General features: G+C 39.5%; 1 protein-coding gene across 1 annotated transcript in view; it reads left to right on the top strand.

Moving 5' to 3' along the window:
• Positions 1-18,967, top strand: part of ptprt (protein tyrosine phosphatase receptor type T) — a 317,310-nt gene that overhangs the window by 38,923 nt on the left and 259,420 nt on the right. The window contains exon 2 of the mRNA XM_085353386.1: positions 12,040-12,165. Within this exon, the coding sequence (XP_085209512.1) occupies positions 12,040-12,165 (126 nt within the window). The remainder of the gene's footprint in view (positions 1-12,039; positions 12,166-18,967) is intronic.

The following is an 18,967-nucleotide window of genomic DNA, read 5'->3' as shown; positions in this document are numbered from 1 at the left end:
TCCCTTCTGTCCGGTCAAATTCAATACTGACACACAATACATGCAGACGCTGGCTTTTATGTGAGGGCCTTTTTTCATGTGTCATGTGTCGTGTGTGGTCATAAAGCTTGAAGTGTGTGTCTGTGGTTGTGTGTGATAGCCAGTGAAACAGATTGGTGGCGATGTTGCTTTCTGTGTTCTTTCATGCAGAACTTAAGGTTATGAGGCAGGTCTCTTATTGATTCATGTTGCAGACAATTAAAGTCACTATAGGCCCGTCAGGAAAACACTTCCTTTCTCTTAAGACTTTAACACACACGCACACACATGCACATAGACACTGCAAAGAAAGTATGATTGAAAGCAACAACCGTTGATAATCCTCTCACTTATCTGCTTTTCACTAGTTTGCTAAGTCATCTACTCCAGTGGTCCCCAACCCCCCGGCCTCGGACTGGTACCGGTCCGTGAGTCGTTTGGTACCAGGCCGCGAGAGTTGAGGCTCAGGTGTGAAATGTGTGGTTTTCAGGGTTTTTTATCGGTTTTCAGCATTATTTTGTTATCGTTTTTATCGTTAACTTGGTTTTCCTGGGTCTTTTCACGTGTGTTATGAATAAATCGTCTTTTTTTCGGTACCGGTACTAGTTTTATTTTGTTGTATTTATCCGTGACACCTTAAAGGCCGGTCCGTGAAAATATTGTCGGGCATAAACCGGTCCGTGGCGCAAAAAAGGTTGGGGACCGCTGATCTACTCGTTAACTTCTCTCAGTTACTAAATTTATCATTCATCCCTCGTTGCCTACTTCATCATTCACCATTGTTTTACTCACTCAAACATTTGCTTCCTCACTCATGTCCTCACCCTTTCACCAATTCAATTCCTCCCTCTCACATTTGTGTAATATGATACTTAGTTACTCTGTTGCCTGCTTGCTCCTTGGCTCACTTGCCCAGCAGCCATTATGCAACTGATGTGCATGTGAGAACGCATATGTCTGAAAAGTTTGATTGGACAGTTAGCGGTGCTTAGTGTGATGTTTGATTGTCTCAGACTGATTCTCCCAATATCATCCAGAATTAATTTGTGAAAACAGCTTCACACACTCATATGTTTACTCCCTCATTTAATTATTTATGGTTACTCAGTTAACATGCTCATACACGTATTTACTTTCCCCTCAATTATTAACTTGCCTGTTTGTAAGTACCTCATTCATTTCCTGACTCTTTTATGCGTTGCTCATGATCTCGATCATTTGCTGTCATTCACTGAGTCTCCTGCTCCCTCAGAGTGGTTTGAGTATTCAATAATTGGCTTAAGCACCTGGCAAGGTACTGCATCTGTGCTATGCAGAGGTTTCCAGATCCATGTTTAAATGCTATTATTATCTGGCGCCAGTGTCAGGAATATGTAGAACAACCAGTCTGTTGGTTACACTTGTTTGTATTTCTGTTGTTGTCAGTCCTTCAGCTTAGCCGCTGCTCCAGAGGAGACAGAAGGTGGAAAATTCACCACAGCACTGCTTGTGCTCATGTTGTTAGCTCAGCTGTCTGTCTCTTTCCAGTTTAAGCCAATTTCCAACCAGTCAGTATTGTAGCTACAGACACTGACATTGCCGTCAGGTTACACGCTGTCGACTTTTTGGAGGACTGCAACCAAGCGCATCTCCGTAGCTCCTATGTTGGCATTAGTTCTACGTAATGCAGACACTAACAAAAATTTCACTGTTTACCTCTTATTTTTTTTGGTCTTTCACTGAATTCAAGAATGCAAAACATGAAAATACCAAAACAATTACATGAAATTCTTTGCATACACCAGTACCTGTTATCATTTGCATGTTACCAGATCATATCTTTAACACCTGCACTCCATCTGTTTTAGGGCTCTATGCTCGTTTCCTTTTCACTTACATTCTGCTCTCATACAAACACTGGAGATCCCTCCTAAAGACCTTTCAGAATCAACTACAACTTGTGACCTTTGGTCTACCAGTATTTTGGTACAAGTTTCAATTTTTTTCTTCTTTACAAATAAATTGGATTTAGCATAGGTTCACTAGGTTCACTGCTTCTTTCACTGGGCTGACTTTCGAACTCCAAGCTTTTCAATTCACAGAGCTACTGTATATAAACATACCAGTATCCTCCGTGTTTTAAATTACTTGACCCCTTTTTAATAAAGTACTTGTAAAAGTAGCACCCGTGTTTATAGTAAACATCCTTTCTCCCTTACCATTCCCTCGTCTCCAGACAAAACCGTTGATGTGACTCGGGCAAAATCCCAAAACGTTTCACTTTGCAACTTTGGCTTTTTTCTTTAAATCAAGTTTTGGTTGCATGAACAGAATTATTTCACCTCTGCCACCACCAAACACTTTGTCTCACACTCACACTTATAAATTGGAACACACACAGACTTCATATCCATCTGTTCCAGTTGTGTGTTACTCTAACAAATCTCTGCCTCCTTTCTCTTATTATCCAAGCGTATTCGGGTGGTAGTAATGGCATTTAGATAGCCAGTGAGTTTGTTTGCCTTGGGGTGTGTGTGTGTGTCTTTGTGTGTGTGTGAAAGGAGACCATGGGAGCAAATAGCATATAATAGCATATGTTTTAAATGACTTAATGGGAATATTTAAAGCTCCTGGCATGTTAGCTGACAGTGGATTTAATTCAAGCTAACTAAGGGATGGGCGTGCGTGAGTAAAGTACACTCACTTTTATTCAGTGAAAGCCTACACATGCAGAGGCATACACACTCATATATTAAGCCATACCTGTGTTTTTCAGACTTTCCTGTTGGATACTTGTATGCCTGGAAATGTGAACTGAGCTCTAAACACACAAAGTACACCAAACTGGAAATATAGGAAAAATAAAAACCATATTAAATATATGTGTGTACAGTTTATACAGTACGTCCTTTGATTTCTTGTTCCTCGGTTATGTTTATGATTCATTTACAGTTTTTAGCTAGATCAAAACTACATTCAGTTTCTGTAGCCACCTCAGGTTACTGTTGAGATTTTAATTTGCATACAACATCTCCCAGTGATATGGTGTAGAAGTACTGAGAAATGGAAATAATCAAGTTCAGCTTCACATAGTAGTTCATTACTATCCACTTTTGGTTTACTAAATGTTTTGCTCAGCACACAACAACTCACATATGAACACAGAGTAACATGACCTGGGTTTGCTCCAGCACACATACTTGAACATACAGTGATGCTCAGGATCAGTTGATGTTATCTAAGTGAGCAGTAAACAGACTCTTTAGAGTCTGACGCCTCTGGGTGCCCTCCTTTGGTTTGTGGCTTCATGGGTCCTGTCCAACTGCGTTAGCTTTTGCTGACATGAAAGGCTTTAATGGCTGCTATTGGTGCCTCTGGGGAATGAAAATTTCAACATAAGAAAGACAGGGAATTCTGTCTAAATAAGTGTTATCATTAGAAGATATGTTCCTGTGTCCGTAAGTGGATATTTTCAGGGCACCAACTTGCTCTTATGGGGATTTAAGATAAGATAAGATAAGATAACCTTTATTAGTCCCACACGTGGGAAATTTGTTTTGTCACAGCAGGAAGTGGACAGTGCAAAAGTTATGACGCAAAAATTAGAATACAATAAGAATAAATACAGTACACAGCTGTACAGAATAGAATAAAATAATATACTATATACAGTAGAATAAAATAGAATAAAAATATACAATAAGATAAAAATAGAATACGAATGCTATATACAACTGAGTAAAAATACAACGATGCCAGAAAAGATTATTGCACTTAGTGTTATTGCACATGTGTGGATGTGTGTGTTTGTTCAGTTAAAGTCTTTGTTGTGGAGTCTGACAGCAGTGGGGAGGAAAGACCTGCGAAATCTCTCCGTCCCACACCGTGGGTGCCGCAGTCTCCCACTGAAGGAGCTGCTCAGTGCTGTCACAGTCTGCTGCATGGGGTGGGAGACGTTGTCCAACAGGGATGACAGCTTAGCCGCCATTCTCCTGTCACTCACCACCTCCACTGGGTCCAGAGGGCATCCTAGAACAGAGCTGGCCCTTCGGATCACCCTGTTCAGTCTCTTCCTGTCCCCAGCAGAGATGCTGCCGCCCCAGCAGACCACACCATAAAAGATAGCAGAAGCCACCACAGAGTCATAGAAGGTCTTCAGGAGTGGGCCCTCCACCCCAAACGACCTGAGTCTCCGCAGCAGGTACAGCCTGCTCTGCCCTTTCCTGTAGAGGGCGTCTGAGTTATGAGTCCAGTCCAGTCTGTTGTTCAGATGAACACCAAGGTACCTGTAGCTGTCCACAGCCTCATGTCCATACCCTGGATGTTCAGTGGTTGCAGTGGAGAATGCTTGTGCCTGCGGAAGTCTACCACCAGCTCCTTGGTTTTACTGGCGTTGATCTGGAGGTAGTTCAGCTGGCACCAGTCCACAAAGTCTTGAGTCAGTCCTCTGTACTCCTTGTCGTCCCCATCAGTGATGAGGCCGACTATTGCAGAGTCATCAGAGAACTTCTGCAGGAAGCACTGGGTGGAATTGTGGGAGAAGTCTGCAGTGTAGATGGTGAAGAGGAACGGAGCCAGAACCGTTCCCTGTGGGGCCCCCGTACTGCAGACGACCCTGTCCGACACACAGCCCTGAGTCCTCACATACTGTGGTCGGTCAGTGAGGTAGTCCAAAATCCAGGTAGTGAGGTACTGGTCCACTCCAGAGTTCTCCAGCTTGTCCTTCAGAACCGAGGGAAGAATAGTGTTGAAGGCACTGGAGAAATCAAAGAACATGATTCTCACAGTGCTTCCAGCGGTCTCCAGGTGAGCGAGGGAACGATGTAGGAGGTGAATGACGGCATCATCCGCTCCAATGCCAGGCTGGTAGGCAAACTGAAGTGGGTCCAGTGATGAGCTTGTTAGGCGCCGAAGCTGAGCCAGGACCAACCGCTCCAGGGTCTTCATCAGGTGGGATGTCAGAGCCACCGGCCTGTAGCTGTTGAGGTCCTTGGGGCGTGAAGTCTTTGGCACTGGTACAACACAGGAGGTTTTCCAGAGCTGTGGGACTCTTCCCAACCTCAGGCTCAGGTTGAAGAGGTGCTCCATCACCCCACACAGTTGGTCCGCGCAGGACCTGACGACCCTCGAGCTGATGCCATCTGGGCCCGCTGCCTTCTTGCCATTAATCCTCCTCAGTTCCCTCCTAACCTGGGTGGTTGAGAGAGACAGGCTGGAGCCTTGTGTTGAGTGTGTATTGGATGCTGTTGTTGGGGGTGGGGGGGAGTGAGCAGGGTGAATAGAGGAGGTGTGAAGTGTCTGAGGTGTCAGAGGTGGAACAGCAGCAGTGGGGGTGGGTGAGTCTGCAGCCGATGTTGTAGACTGTCTCATGGTTGAATCAAATCTGCTGAAGAAATGATTCAGTTCATTTGCCCACCTCACATCCCTCCCAGGCAGAGAGTTCTGCTGTTTGTGGCCTGAGATGGTTCTGAGGCCTCTCCAGACTTCACCAACGTTGTTTTGCTGAAGCTGGTTCTCCATCTTCTGCCTGTAGCTCTCCTTCCCATTCCTTATCAGTCCCCTCAACTCTCTCTGCACCCTTTTCAACTCCTCTTTGTCTTTGGATTTGAAGGCCCTCCTCTTCTGCTTGAGGACAGCTTTAATTTCTGGGGTAATCCAAGGTTTGTTGTTGGAGAAACACCGTACAGTCCTGGTAGGTACGGTGTTATCCACACAGAAATTAATATAGTCAGTAATGCATGTAGTAAGGCTGTCGATGTCCTCTCCATGGTCGTCACAGATCACCTCCCACACAGTCGACTCAAAACAGTCCTTAAGAGCCTCCTCGCTCTCCTCTGACCATCTCTGCACTGTGCGGGTGGCTGGTGGCACCCTGCGCACTAAGGGCTCATACACAGGGACAAGGTGCACCAGGTTGTGGTCAGATTTGCCCAGTGGAGGGAGAGGTGATGAACTGTATGCCTCTTCAGCATTGGCATACAGTAAGTCCAGTGTTTTATTGTCTCTGGTTGAGCAGGTCACATACTGGGTGAAGGTGGGCAGTGTGGAGTCCAAAGAGGCATGATTGAAGTCCCCTGATATTATGAGAAGGGCTCTCGGAGATTGTGTTTGCAGTCTGCTGACCACTGAGTGGAGAGTGTCACAGGCTGCATCCGCGTTGGCCGAGGGGGGGACATACGCTGTTATTGCGATAACATGCGAGAATTCCCGGGGCAGATAGTACGGACGCATGCTAACGGCTAACAGCTCAATGTCTCTGCTGCATAGTTGTTCTTTCACAGTGATGTGCCCAGGGTTACACCATCTGTCGTTCACAAAAACTGCCAGTCCCCCTCCTTTCCTCTTACCGCTCTCTCTCGTCCTGTCCGCTCGCAGCATCTGAAATCCCGGTAGTGTCACGCTTGTGTCCGGAGTTAGCGGTGTTAGCCACGACTCCGTTAGCATCATGATGCTACATTGCCGGTACTCCCTCTGTGACCAGGTTAGCGACGTGAGCTCATCCATCTTATTGGGCAAAGATCTTACGTTTCCAATGATTACAGAAGGAAGAGATGGTCGATAACGTCTCCTTCTCGGGCGACGGCGCTCCTTCCCAGCACGACACCCCCGTCTTTTCCTCCTCAGCTCGCTGGGAATGTCGGGTCTGTCCGCCGGCAGTACTGCTGCGGGACGCAGCGCTAACAGCTGATCCTTACTGTAAACAAAGGATCCCTGCTCTGGGTCCCCAGACACGCGTGAAAAAAGTAGAAATAAACTAAGAAAAACGACCAGAACTAGCACAAAACGGTAGAACATGGTTGCAGAGTCTAATTACTGATACGTTAGTTATAAAAAATTACGAGAAGAAAAGATAAGAAAGAAAGAAACTCAAACTTTGCTTTGCTATATCCTCATGTTTACGAGCGTTTGTGGATGAAAGCTAGGTTGCTTGCGTAATGACTGTGTGTGTTTGTGTGTGTGTGTGTGTGTGCATCTATTATGTTGATATAGAGTTGATTTGATCTATGTAATCTAACCAAAAGGCTAAATGAGCTCAAGCAGAGAAATCACTTCTGCATGCATGTTTCCTCAATAACCTACTTCCTTATAAAACATAAATATTCATTAATATTGTTAAGTGACATTGTATCATTTTACAGCATACTTAGACGACACATATTACATTTGGGTAATTACATGCTATCGTGCACTTGTGTTGATAATACATTTTAAATGAATCAGGCCATATTCACTCTTTGATAAATTGTGGCCTAAAAATACAATCCCATTAGAAATAGACTGAAACCTTTGGGGAGGAAGTAATGCTGTAGTTCTGTTACCTGGATTCCATCTCTCAATAGGTTCTAAATTTATGAGTTTCCACAATTTGCTTTTACCTTTTGAAATGTGTTCACACTTGTCTCTTTAAACCTCATTTGTGCAAACCTTTAGCACTGTAATAAAGTAATTATCATTTTGATTATTAAGCTTTGGTGAGACTGTTTTGTTGACAGCCAAACAAATTACATCTCAACTGCAGTGACAACAATAAGTCCTTGTAATTTCTCTGTTGCCTATTAATTTGTTGACAATAACTGCCGCTGATGAGTTGTAAAAAAAAATAAAAAATAAAAAATAAAAAATTAAAGCTTTCATTGGGATATTGGAGTTGTTAAATGCAAAACTGGAATTACTCAACTGAAAAACAAGTTTGCAAAACAGTTTCCAAATTCTGTTGCCAGAAAATCATAGGTTTGACTGCAAGGAGCTGGAGTTGATCTTCTTTTTTTTTTTTAATCTTGGTTAAATATTTTTCGCTGGCTGCCAGCAAGGTATAGCATGCAAATAAATGTGACACCATCCAAAAATGAGAGAACACTTACAAGGGAGGAATTAAGTGGCTAAAGTAAGACTGAGATCATTCTTTGTGGTTAAACCACAGCAGACTGAAAGACAAATGATGCTCTGGCACTGAAGACACCAAACCATCTGCTTAAAGACCAATCAGTCACATCAGCATTTAAAATCAGAAAACTTTGCAATAAAATAGTTTTCTCAGAGTCATTGGCATCGGTAAATTCTGTCACAAGAGGTAGCGATATGCAAAGTTGCAGTTATGAACTTTACGTTACAGTGCTCACCTTTGAGGGACGGTAGACAACATTTTTAAAAGTTGTAATGTTTGCTGGTTCTTTGTTTAGTTATTGTCCAGTTTGTTTGTCTTTATCTGTGCAAAATTTTTCACATCACTCTCCTCGCTGTTTACATTATGTTCAAAGCTGAACAAAGCTGAACTTTTTCTGCAAATTTACTGTCACATTGTGCTCTAGCTTAAAACATCCATCCAGCAGTTAGGAACAATCTCCGGTTTTCTCAGATTTGATGATGATGGGTCACTGTAACTGCTCCATACACAGCCATTGCATGCCCATTTCATAATAATGACATTAATTTAATCTATCAATGGGGAAATTACATTAAAAGTTGGCTATCGTCAGTCCCTGACATCATCATCCATCGGCACAACCCTAGCTACCTGGAAGACTTCGTTGTTTTTCCAAATGCATTTTTTAATTTTTTAATTTTTATTTTTAGGAACAAAATGTCAGTGAAGTAAACAGCACAGCATAGAGAAAGGGAACTATTATGACTCACTAACAAAAATGCATGAGATAAGATATTGAGTAGAGTCTGGGTACAATAAATGATACTGTAATAGCGCTATAATACTGAAAAACCTCTTTGATAGAACAATGACTTTATATCAGCCGCTTTTAAAAGCAGCATGCATCAATACACCAGCATTTACTGGAAACCCACAGGAGGAGTCTTATGCTTTTACAGATACATTTAGAGAGCTGCAGATTGTTGGGTACATGTAGCTCAGTTTTCAATATGAGCCACCTTTCATGTATAGGCTACACTATTCACGAGAGTGTAAGTGAAACATGAATGCTTTTCCTGTTTCCTGCATTTTATTGTAATTCAGAAAAGTGGTTTATTTAATCGAGATGATGGAAACTAAGTTGTTTTCCATTATGCTATGACATAGAAGTTGACAATTTTAGGGAAACACGTTTGCTGACTAACAGAAAACTACAGAGTGCCAAAGAGCAGAGCAAACCAGTGCTGCCAAATTTAAACAATAAGGGAATCACAAACCCATTTTAAGGGAATTTTGATTAATAATCATATAACAGGCATCACATGGGGTGATTGTTCTCTGTGCATGTGTATCTTTATCTGTGCATGTATGCATAGGCTGCAGTATTATTAATTGATTATATATCCTTATATATCCTATACATTAATGCTAAACTTCATACACAAAGAGATTATGCTTGTTTTGGTGTCACACTAATTCACACGTTACCATATGCACAGACGCAAACAATAATGGCTGATGCATAAAAGCAATGACACATACATGAGCCCATACACGTACCATCCCGCCGCAACACATTCTCACCATCGCATCCACTTTCACACAAGAACACACACACGCCTATGCTTCAGATCACACTCGAGTAGCAGTGTTATGTTTTCATTATGGAAATGCATTTTATGACTGAGAACATGTGATTATGTTTGCGTGCAGAGAGGGGAGGAGTCGTGCTGAATTTCAAAACTAGATCAGGGGCATTGACACACACATACTGAATGTTTGGCTACTGCTGTGAGCCAATTCTCTCTCTCTCTCTCGTGCCCTGATTGTGGTCCTTAAAATTGCAGTTCTGATATTGAATATTGATAGATACCCCACAGCCCCCCTTTGCCTGTTTATCCCTCTGTTCTAATGAGTTCACTTTGATTTCTTTTCATTTCTAATGAGATCACTGAACAACGAGGGGGCGATAAAGGCTAATTATCTCTGTATTGATTAATTTATAACAGTTATTTTCATATCTGTGAGAAAAATAGTGTTTTCCTAGTTTTCACCCTTTGCTGGAGGTTATTTTTTTCAAACGGAATGCAGATGGATGAATTTTTTCCCCATGTTTTTCAAATTCATTTCCCAGTTGATGTAAGGCTTGCTTGAAGAAGCATAATCAAAACCATATCATATATTTTAGACCCTATTCAGAGGGTGTGTATTAAAGATATCAATATATGGATATATGGATATGCAATCTGCTGTGCATTTTAAACCTGTGCATGTTTTATGAGTAAACAATGCTCCAGCTCTCTGTATCCTATATCCTCAATAATGGGATTGTGGAAGTCTCACCTGCCTCATAGCTTGGAACTAGCCTTAATTCTCAACACCAAGTCTGTAGTGACGAGAAAAGGCAGAGCCACAGTCACAAGGTGTGACTCAGCCATTGTTTCTTAGTCTTTTTAAGAAAATGGGCACTTGCTTGACACGTCAGCATTATCCACCGACTGTATGTAAAAGATGGATGTAAGATAAGATAAGATAAAACTTTATTAATCCCTCGGGTGGGTTCCTCTGGGAAATTCGGTTATGTAGCATCCAGGTCTGAAAAATGAAGCCAATGCAAAGCCCTTTAAACCTGAATTATTTGCAATTTATAACAGGTGATGATTTGCGGCAATTCCGTGATGATTTGTAACCAAATCATTAGGTTACAATAAAAAGGTAAGAATGCATAGACATCTAAAGGAGAACAGCCTAGCTCACTTGATCTGTAGCCTCAGTAAACACTGTGCAGATGAGTTTATGTTGTAGTTTAAGGTCATTTTTTTTTATTTAAAACAGTGCAAGCTTTAGGCCAGGTCTACCTACAACATAAACATGCAGTTTCCTAGTCAGATGTCCCCTTATTTGTCATGTCTGGACCAAAATGCTCACTTCAAAGCTAGCTTCAAGATAAGACTTCACAAGCCAGTGGGCGATGTACAGTTTAAGCTCTCATCACAACAGCTATGCTACAACACCACAGAAGGATTTTGCAGTTAAATGCTGCCAATATTCTACAAAGCATCATAAGCCATCTTGATTTGGCCTTGTTGGAATCTAAAAACATGTTTGATGAAGTTTAAACTGGCATTTATTTCCTCGGTGGATGACTGGGACAAAGAGGCAGACAAAAAAAGTAAGCATTAAATGATTTCGTGAATAAAGCAATGACGTTCTCCAATTTCAAATACTTCAAAACAAATTAAAACGGTTGTGTGTCAAAGCATATGTCTAATTAAGGGACTCTGTTGCAGATGTGTGTGTATGCAGTGCTTGAGGCTAAAAGAGAAGGCTAATGCAGTGGAAAATGTGTCTTAGCTGGGCCATGAAATAATGATGAGACACTGTGACTTAATCATGTTGACACACAGAGCTTTCTCTTCATGTGCCCCTCACTCACTCTCTCACTCTCTCTTGCAAAGGCATCCTCTCTCATAAAGTCTGTTTTCTTTCTTTCTCACTCCCCCTGTTCTCTTCACTTCCCTGATAAACTGTGACAGTGTCTGTCTGCACTGGCACTTTCAATTCACGCTGTTAACTTAATTGGTATTATATTGTTAACAGTACCAAGGGAGCTTATAAAGACCGTATTTGTCGTCGCATAAATAGGGAGAAGTTTCAATTATTAAGAATTTCATTAGATCAGACCCTACTGTTAATTCTGTTTATGGTCACCATTAGCTATTACATGATTGTTTTATAACCTCTTTCTACTCTTCAACTATCTCAGTACGAGTTCCCACAATATGGGATTCAAATTGCATTCATTTTAAAGCCTTCTTTGTTAAAGTAATGCAAAAATAATGATTCATCTCATGCCTTTTTTAGTAAACGGATGTAGTGCTGGATCTTACTTTTTTGCATTTGTGACAGTAATTGCTTAAGGCTTGCTGCTTCCTACAGTTGAAAGACTTTTAACTTTGGGCAAATTGACTTGCTACAACTATCAGCTGTTACCAACTCAAGGCTAAAACTGTAACAATTATAACAATTAAAGTTTTTTTGTTTAATTTTGGTCATTTTTTTTCTTACACATTACATTTCCATCTTTGACTATCATTTGCAGTTCTGAGGTTCAACCACTGCTTCAGTGAATTCATCGTCATGTATAAATGCATGCATCTTTTTCTATTTCTTTGTAGGTGGCTGTACATTTGAGGAGTCATATAGCAGCTGTGGATACAGTGTTTCTCTGGGAACCAATGGTTTTACCTGGGAACAAGTCAACTCCTGGGAAAAGCCCACCATGGATCCTGCCCTACCTACTGGTAAGATTCTACATATGTCTCTCTGTATTGTAGTTCAAGTTTTTGTATGGTGTCTATAATGAGACCCATTATAATTATTGTCATGGTTATGGTTTTGATTTTTGTATCACAACCAAATTAAATTAAATCAAATCCTTTCTAGTCTTGGTCAGTTGTAGTTAACATTAGGTTGATAAAATCAAACATAAAAATCATGTACAATATTACGTGATTTTATAATAGATAAGGAATGATTACCATTTGCTACATTTTTATAACAGGACCGAAAGCATCATGTATGTAGCAGAAAAAATATACTTTTTCTGGATTATAATTTATTTTCATATTTCTGCATTCATTAGAACAGGAAATGACTCTCTTTTATTTCTGTCTTATTTTGGTAAAGAAACAAAAAAAGTTAGTGTTCCTGTGACGTTTCAGAATTACACAAATGTAGCAATACTTATTTTTGTAAGGAGCCCACTATCAGTCATTTTAAAGGACAGTTTTTCATTTTAAGAATAAATCAATTTCACATATCTCTAACATTAAGTCATTGTTGTATATAGTTAAAAAAAAAAAAACAACAACAAACAAAAAGATCAATGGTAGATACTTCCAGAATTCTGTAGATGTTGTAGTGGTTTATTACCTGATTAAGTAATTGTTTTTACAGGGATTTGGAGGTCTTGGCTTACCAAGAACTACAGCGTTTAATTGTACAGACATTACTTTTAAAGTTGTAGGATAAACACTTTATTAGTCTCCTATTTGCATATGAATTTGTGGTAATTTTTTTCTCTCTATATCTTCATCTCTCCTTCTGTCCTTCTGAGTTGGCAGAGTCAGTAGACATATCGTGACATGACCTCAGCTGGGTCACTTTCTACTTATCAAACGCCAAATGGCAATCAGACTGCATGTCTATCCATCTCGTTCTCTCACACAGTTCTGCCCTTATGCTCTCTTTATCTCGCCCACTGTCTCACTTTCTAACACGCCTGCTTTCCCACATGCTCTTTTTCACACACTCTCTCTTACATTTCTCTGTCTATAACTTGAGTCACCTTCTTCTTGTTGCCAAATTTACTTCTTTGACTGACAAGACTGTTTATCAAAAAATCTATTAGCAATGCAGCATTAAAATTCAAAGCTATTCAAATTATTTTAAATGCCAGTAAGGGCATTATTTTTCTCTTTCAAACCTTAATCCTTAATATGTTAATATCCAAATCAGACTGAAACACATTTTCTGTTCTGGGACTATGTTGTAGAGCTGGAAACTTATGAATCATGGTCTTTTATTGAGAAAATATACAACAGTGACAGAATTTTACTTATATTCACTTTATTCCATGTCACTTTGATGTAGATTCTAATGTTACTGTGGAGAAATAATGCTGTCAGATAGTGAGGATTTGAAATGGAAACCAGGTTTGACAAAGCAGAATATGTTTTTGTGTCCCTGCTAGCCAATAAAAAATAATGACTTACTGTAACAGCGATTAATATTATTACAGGAAAGTACATCCCTCTGTTTTGCTCCTTGCCATTTCCCCTCTGTAATTAATTACTATATAATTATCATATTGTAACCAATGGTCTTATTTCTCTCACCATCATTTATTATCTTATAGTCATGTCAATTATTGCCCCAATATATCATCATCATGTCTCCCTCCAATAATTCTCTGCCTCTGACATGTCAGTTTGGTGCAATAATAGGTCTGTCAGCCACTGCCTCTGCTCACCACAGTAAGATCTTGTACTGAAGATCTGATACGAGTGAATGGGCATGAAGGCTATGCCAGACATCTGGCTCTTAGTATGTATGTCTTATGTCAGTTATCTGTCTCATCTATCCTTGTGGGTGGTGGTTGTCACTGGTGATATCCATCATGGCCTATAAGCCATCCTCATCATAGACTTATCAGCTGCACACTTTGCCCTGATAGCTACAGATCTGATAAGCCAGGACAAGAACAAATTGTCTGTCAAGCTCTTTGTCTGTGTCTCATTTTTTTTCTCATTTTGTTAAGTCTTTTAATGCTTCTGCCCAGATGACTATAATACAATATCAGTATCTTGCTCTTTCAGGGCAAAGCTATCCCTGTTAAACTACTTTTATTAGTGGTAAATGAGACTTCTTAAACATTGGGTAAATATAAAATAGATGAGGTGTATAAATACATCATGTGTCAGGTCTAAAGATGTGGTTTTCGTCAGCTGCTCATCTGCTGTAGATAGTTTTTTTAGGCCTTACATTTTTGTCCTTTTATTGTCTTTCTATTTGGGTTTCCTAAATTTTCTATGGACACACTTCAAACCATTCCACAATACAAGAAGTTTCTTAGCTAATAGCTCTTAGGGTATTTTATATCTGTGAAGATGTGTTAACATTGGTATTTTTCATAGATTCAACTAAAGAGATGGGGACAGATTATGTGTTTGTGCACCAAGCTGCCACAAACAAAGTCTCAAAAGATACCATTTAAAATCTGTGCTCAGATTTTTGTTATTTTTAGACGTAATGCTGGCTCATCACTTGATTTAGGTGCTTTTTTTATGCTTAAACAATTGGTTTAACAAACAAACTACCAACAAAACATTCCTCTGATAAGGGTCAGGTATGATGACTCAACTAAAAATATGTGAACGAGCAGTCAATGTCCAAAGAAAAAAGCCCTCAGGAAGTCTGAAAACCTATTGCTCAAGACCAATTGAAAAAATAGCAAAATGGAAACAAAATGTAAAAAAATGAGGGGTTGCTCAAAACCTTTGCACATTAATGTTCACACTTTAAAAATATCACTGTTTCCAAGCATTTGTCAAGTGTAGGTCTGTGAAGATCTTTTTTTCTTTACATTTGTTAATCACCTGTGGTTATACTTCAGTTAAACATGGATGGACGATTACTTTATGTTGAAATATCTGTATCATCTTTTAGGATTGTCCTAAAAGAATATCATCAAACTTGACATCATATTGAACTACATCTGTAAGAGTAATATCAGATCTAAAAGCGTGTGAAGGAGATGCTACTAAAACATCTTCACATGAATTTCATCAGTAGGTTATTAGATCAAAGCAGGCTATAGCTGGGATGTTAGTTGCAGGCCCTGATGCAACATAAAACTATTACAGCAACACACTTACATGTTCTGAAGTATTTTTGTAATCTCCATTGAGCAGTGGCAATAGATCTGACTGTGAAAAAAAACATGAAAGGAAAATGGACAATAAGAGTGAAAAAAAAGTCATAAGGATATTACCGCTGTGTTTTATTTAGCCCAGAAAAAAGCTGAAAACTCCACCAACTACAGGGCTGTGTCAAGGCAAGTGCATTCTGTGTGCCGGGTCTCTTTGCAATGAGTCAGTAGTGTCAATAATTTAGTCTGAAATGTTGAAAAAAAAGGTTGGTTTCACTGAGCTAAGATATGAAAAAAGACGTTCTTAAAACTATCAAATGTTTTTAAGAATATTTGAATTAACCTCGAACCGCATTTAACCATTTAAACCTCAAAAATAAGCTTAAATGTTTAAAATATTGTAAACCTACAAATGTGTATCTACTGTACATTCACAAAGGTGAGTGTCTAATGTGTTAGATGTTTTCTGCCAGTTTGGGGACAGCATGTAGCCTGCATGAATGCAGAAGCAAACAGCAAACCCTTGCTTTTGTCTCTTCTCCTCCATTATCAACAAAGTCATACATATAAGTCATATAATCCTCTTTCTCGCCTCACCTCCATAATATTGATGTGACTGATATGGTTGTCATAGAGCATAACCCACACTTGACAGTTTGTAGATATGACAAGATTGGATTGGCACCATCGCTCTCTCCATTTCTCTGTCTCCACCGCCATTTAGACATCTTTGTCATATAGTCCATAACCCTGACAGCTCATAGATCTCGTGGTAAGGCACGATTTGAATCAGCGCTTTAACGTCTTCTTTCATCATCTGTACTGACTTGGTGATGATATAATCCACACCTCTGACAACTTAGAGATGTGACGAGATTAGATGGCATGACTGTTTTTCCATCCCTGATAACATATACAAAGACCCAATGATCTAATCCTGAGAGTTCATGAAGTAAATGGTACAATGTATATGACATGTTTATGTATATCACTACAAAACAAAATCGATCCTACAAATATCAAAAACATACTCAGATTCCAGTCTTTGATTTTTTTCTGTACTTTGCACCTTTTATTTTTGATGACTCTTTAGAAGCATAAAACTCATTCATTTATTTACTATTATGCTATTTAATGTTTATTTGCTTGACTTATTGTTGTATTTAGATGGAAGTTTTGGCCAGTAGACTACACTTTGGAAGTATTAGTTGAGCTCTGGCTAGCATTTTTCATAATAATAATAATAATAATACATATAGGATAATAATTTTTTAAAAATGCCATTGCAGCAATTCTTTTTTCATTGTCCAAGTTTTGCAAACCTGCAAATCGCCGAAGGAAAACGTTTTTTTTCTGCTTTTTTTCTGTACCCGCTGCCTAGCTCCCCACTCACACTCATATCTCATACCTCTTATTACCTTCAAACCCTAGGCTCAGCGAGACAAACTTACACAAGCAGCAAACATCAAACATCAAAGCAAGTCGATGTTTTCAGCACCCGTCAACAGGGCCACAATCTGAAATGTGAAAAATGATCAGAGGGAGAGCATGAAGGGGGGAGTTAAAGTAAGGAAGTGGAAGAGTAAAGATACGGAGACAGAAAAATACAACAAAAGGTGAGCGATTTTAGATGGTGGGCAGCAATGTATTGATAAATAAAGACAGAGAAAAATTACCACCTTCATTATCAACATATACAAACCTAATAAAAAAAAACATTTAAATTTATTCCTGCGTTATTGTATGTGTGAAGAAACAAAAATACATAAATCCAGATGGCAGCATTTCATTCATATAGATAGTAGGAAAAGTTAAATGTGGCAAAATGACTGAAATAATAAAACTAAAATGGAAATCAAGTGATTTTGGAGAGTGAGGATGGAGTGAATGTGAGGTAACGATTGACAGGAGGCTCAAAAGAACTCCACATAATGATGCAAAAACACACAAAAGAGAGTAATGAGGGCAGACAGGCATCTAGAAAAATATATGACAGTGACAGAAAGTAAAGGAAACCAAAAGAAAAATGACACAAAGAGTTGAGACTTCCTTAATGACTCTTACTCCACTGAGTCTTACTTTACTTACTGACTTATCTGCACGAAAAGGCAAATTGGGGAGCATGGAGAACTTTCAGTAGGTTACCATAAAACCACCTATTGTTTTAATTTGGACCTTTCTGTGCTGTAAAATAGTGTGAAGTAGACTTGACATATTTCTTACTGTCAGACACACAGAAACAAGAGATTTAAGGGGCCGAGGGGTTCAGGTGGAAATGGAAAGAGACTTAATTCTGTCACAGAGGAGGACCATTCAAAGAAGAGTATATCCTTTGCTCTTGTTTTCTCTTTGAGTCTCTGTTCAGCACTTACAGAAACCCTCAGCCAGTGTGTGTGTGTTACACTTTTACAGTTGTCATGCATCTGGTATGTCTCGTGTTTATGGCTGATATTGTCTCTGAAACCTTTATTTCTTAACTCTGAAAAGAGACAGTGTTCATAATAGCACCCAATTGGCTGTTGTTGTTGTGTTTGTGTGTGCTCTGTGTTTTTGAACCCAGATAACAACAGAAACATGTTCATTAATGATTTCAGCATTGACAGACAATGTCTTTCTAGCCTTTCTGTGAATGAGACAAAGTAGATGAAGATTTAATGAGCCCTGAAGGGAAATTGGGTTGTTGTTGCAGCTGAAATACAGATACGAATATTAAAGCAAGTGCAAGATAATACAGAGGGATTAAAAGAGAACAGAGCATGATTAGCATTATCAGAAAGATAAAAAATCTCTTCAAGACAGGTGTACAGTTAATAAGTATGAAACAGTATGTGGGCTTACTCTACACGGTGTTGAAGGTCCATAGAAAAAAAATAGTATGTCATAATAATATAATGAAGTTGCAACATGGAAAAAACAGGATAGTCACCTGTGAAAATCTGGATAGTTAACTCTAACAGTTACTATTATAGTTTCATATATGCTATATAAATATTGTTAGGGGTGTTGGATACTGGTTGCATGTACAGGAATGTTTGTTGTGCAATTGAACAAGGTTTACCAATGTTTATGGTTGTTTAGCATGGTCTTACAAGACCTATACCACCTGTGATGCGCACCTAACTAACCAGTCATAAACACTTGGAATACACTGGCTAATGGTTAGTTAATTAAATTTTCCTGCAAGTTCCTGTTATGTTATAACGCCACGATTTTTCAGTTCTAGTGCAATATGTGTACCTGCACCCAAGAAAATAAAAACCTGTATTGGACAGACTCACACAGTTGCACAGTTCTGAAGGCTAAATAGATGCAGTCAATCATTCCAGCTAGTTAAACCTCTGCTCTGGTTGAAGCACAGCTACCCCGTTAATTATATCACCAAAAATAGTCTGACCAGTTGCAGCAAACAAAGATGTACAGTATGTTGTCCAGACAGCTGCAGCTCGAGGGAGATGTCAGTCAATATATACACGCCCCCACAGTCCTGAGAAGTGGTCTAATCAGGCACAAGTGAAAACACCTGTGTGGGGCAACCCATGCTGCATGACGACTATAAATGACAGCAAGCTGCAAGATTGAAATTGTATTTTCCAACTATATTATAGAGTCAAAAATGGCCAACATTGCCAAAAATCAATTTCATCCACATGCCAGCAAAGTGATCGTAGTCATTT

This window comes from Diplotaxodon limnothrissa, linkage group LG5, assembly GCF_057381915.1.
Source record: "Diplotaxodon limnothrissa isolate DT_005_m linkage group LG5, D_limnothrissa_male_GT1.1, whole genome shotgun sequence".
Classification (NCBI taxonomy): domain Eukaryota; kingdom Metazoa; phylum Chordata; class Actinopteri; order Cichliformes; family Cichlidae; genus Diplotaxodon; species Diplotaxodon limnothrissa.
The sequence above is the reverse complement of the archived record's forward strand: the minus strand, read 5'-3'. Positions and strand labels throughout refer to the sequence as shown.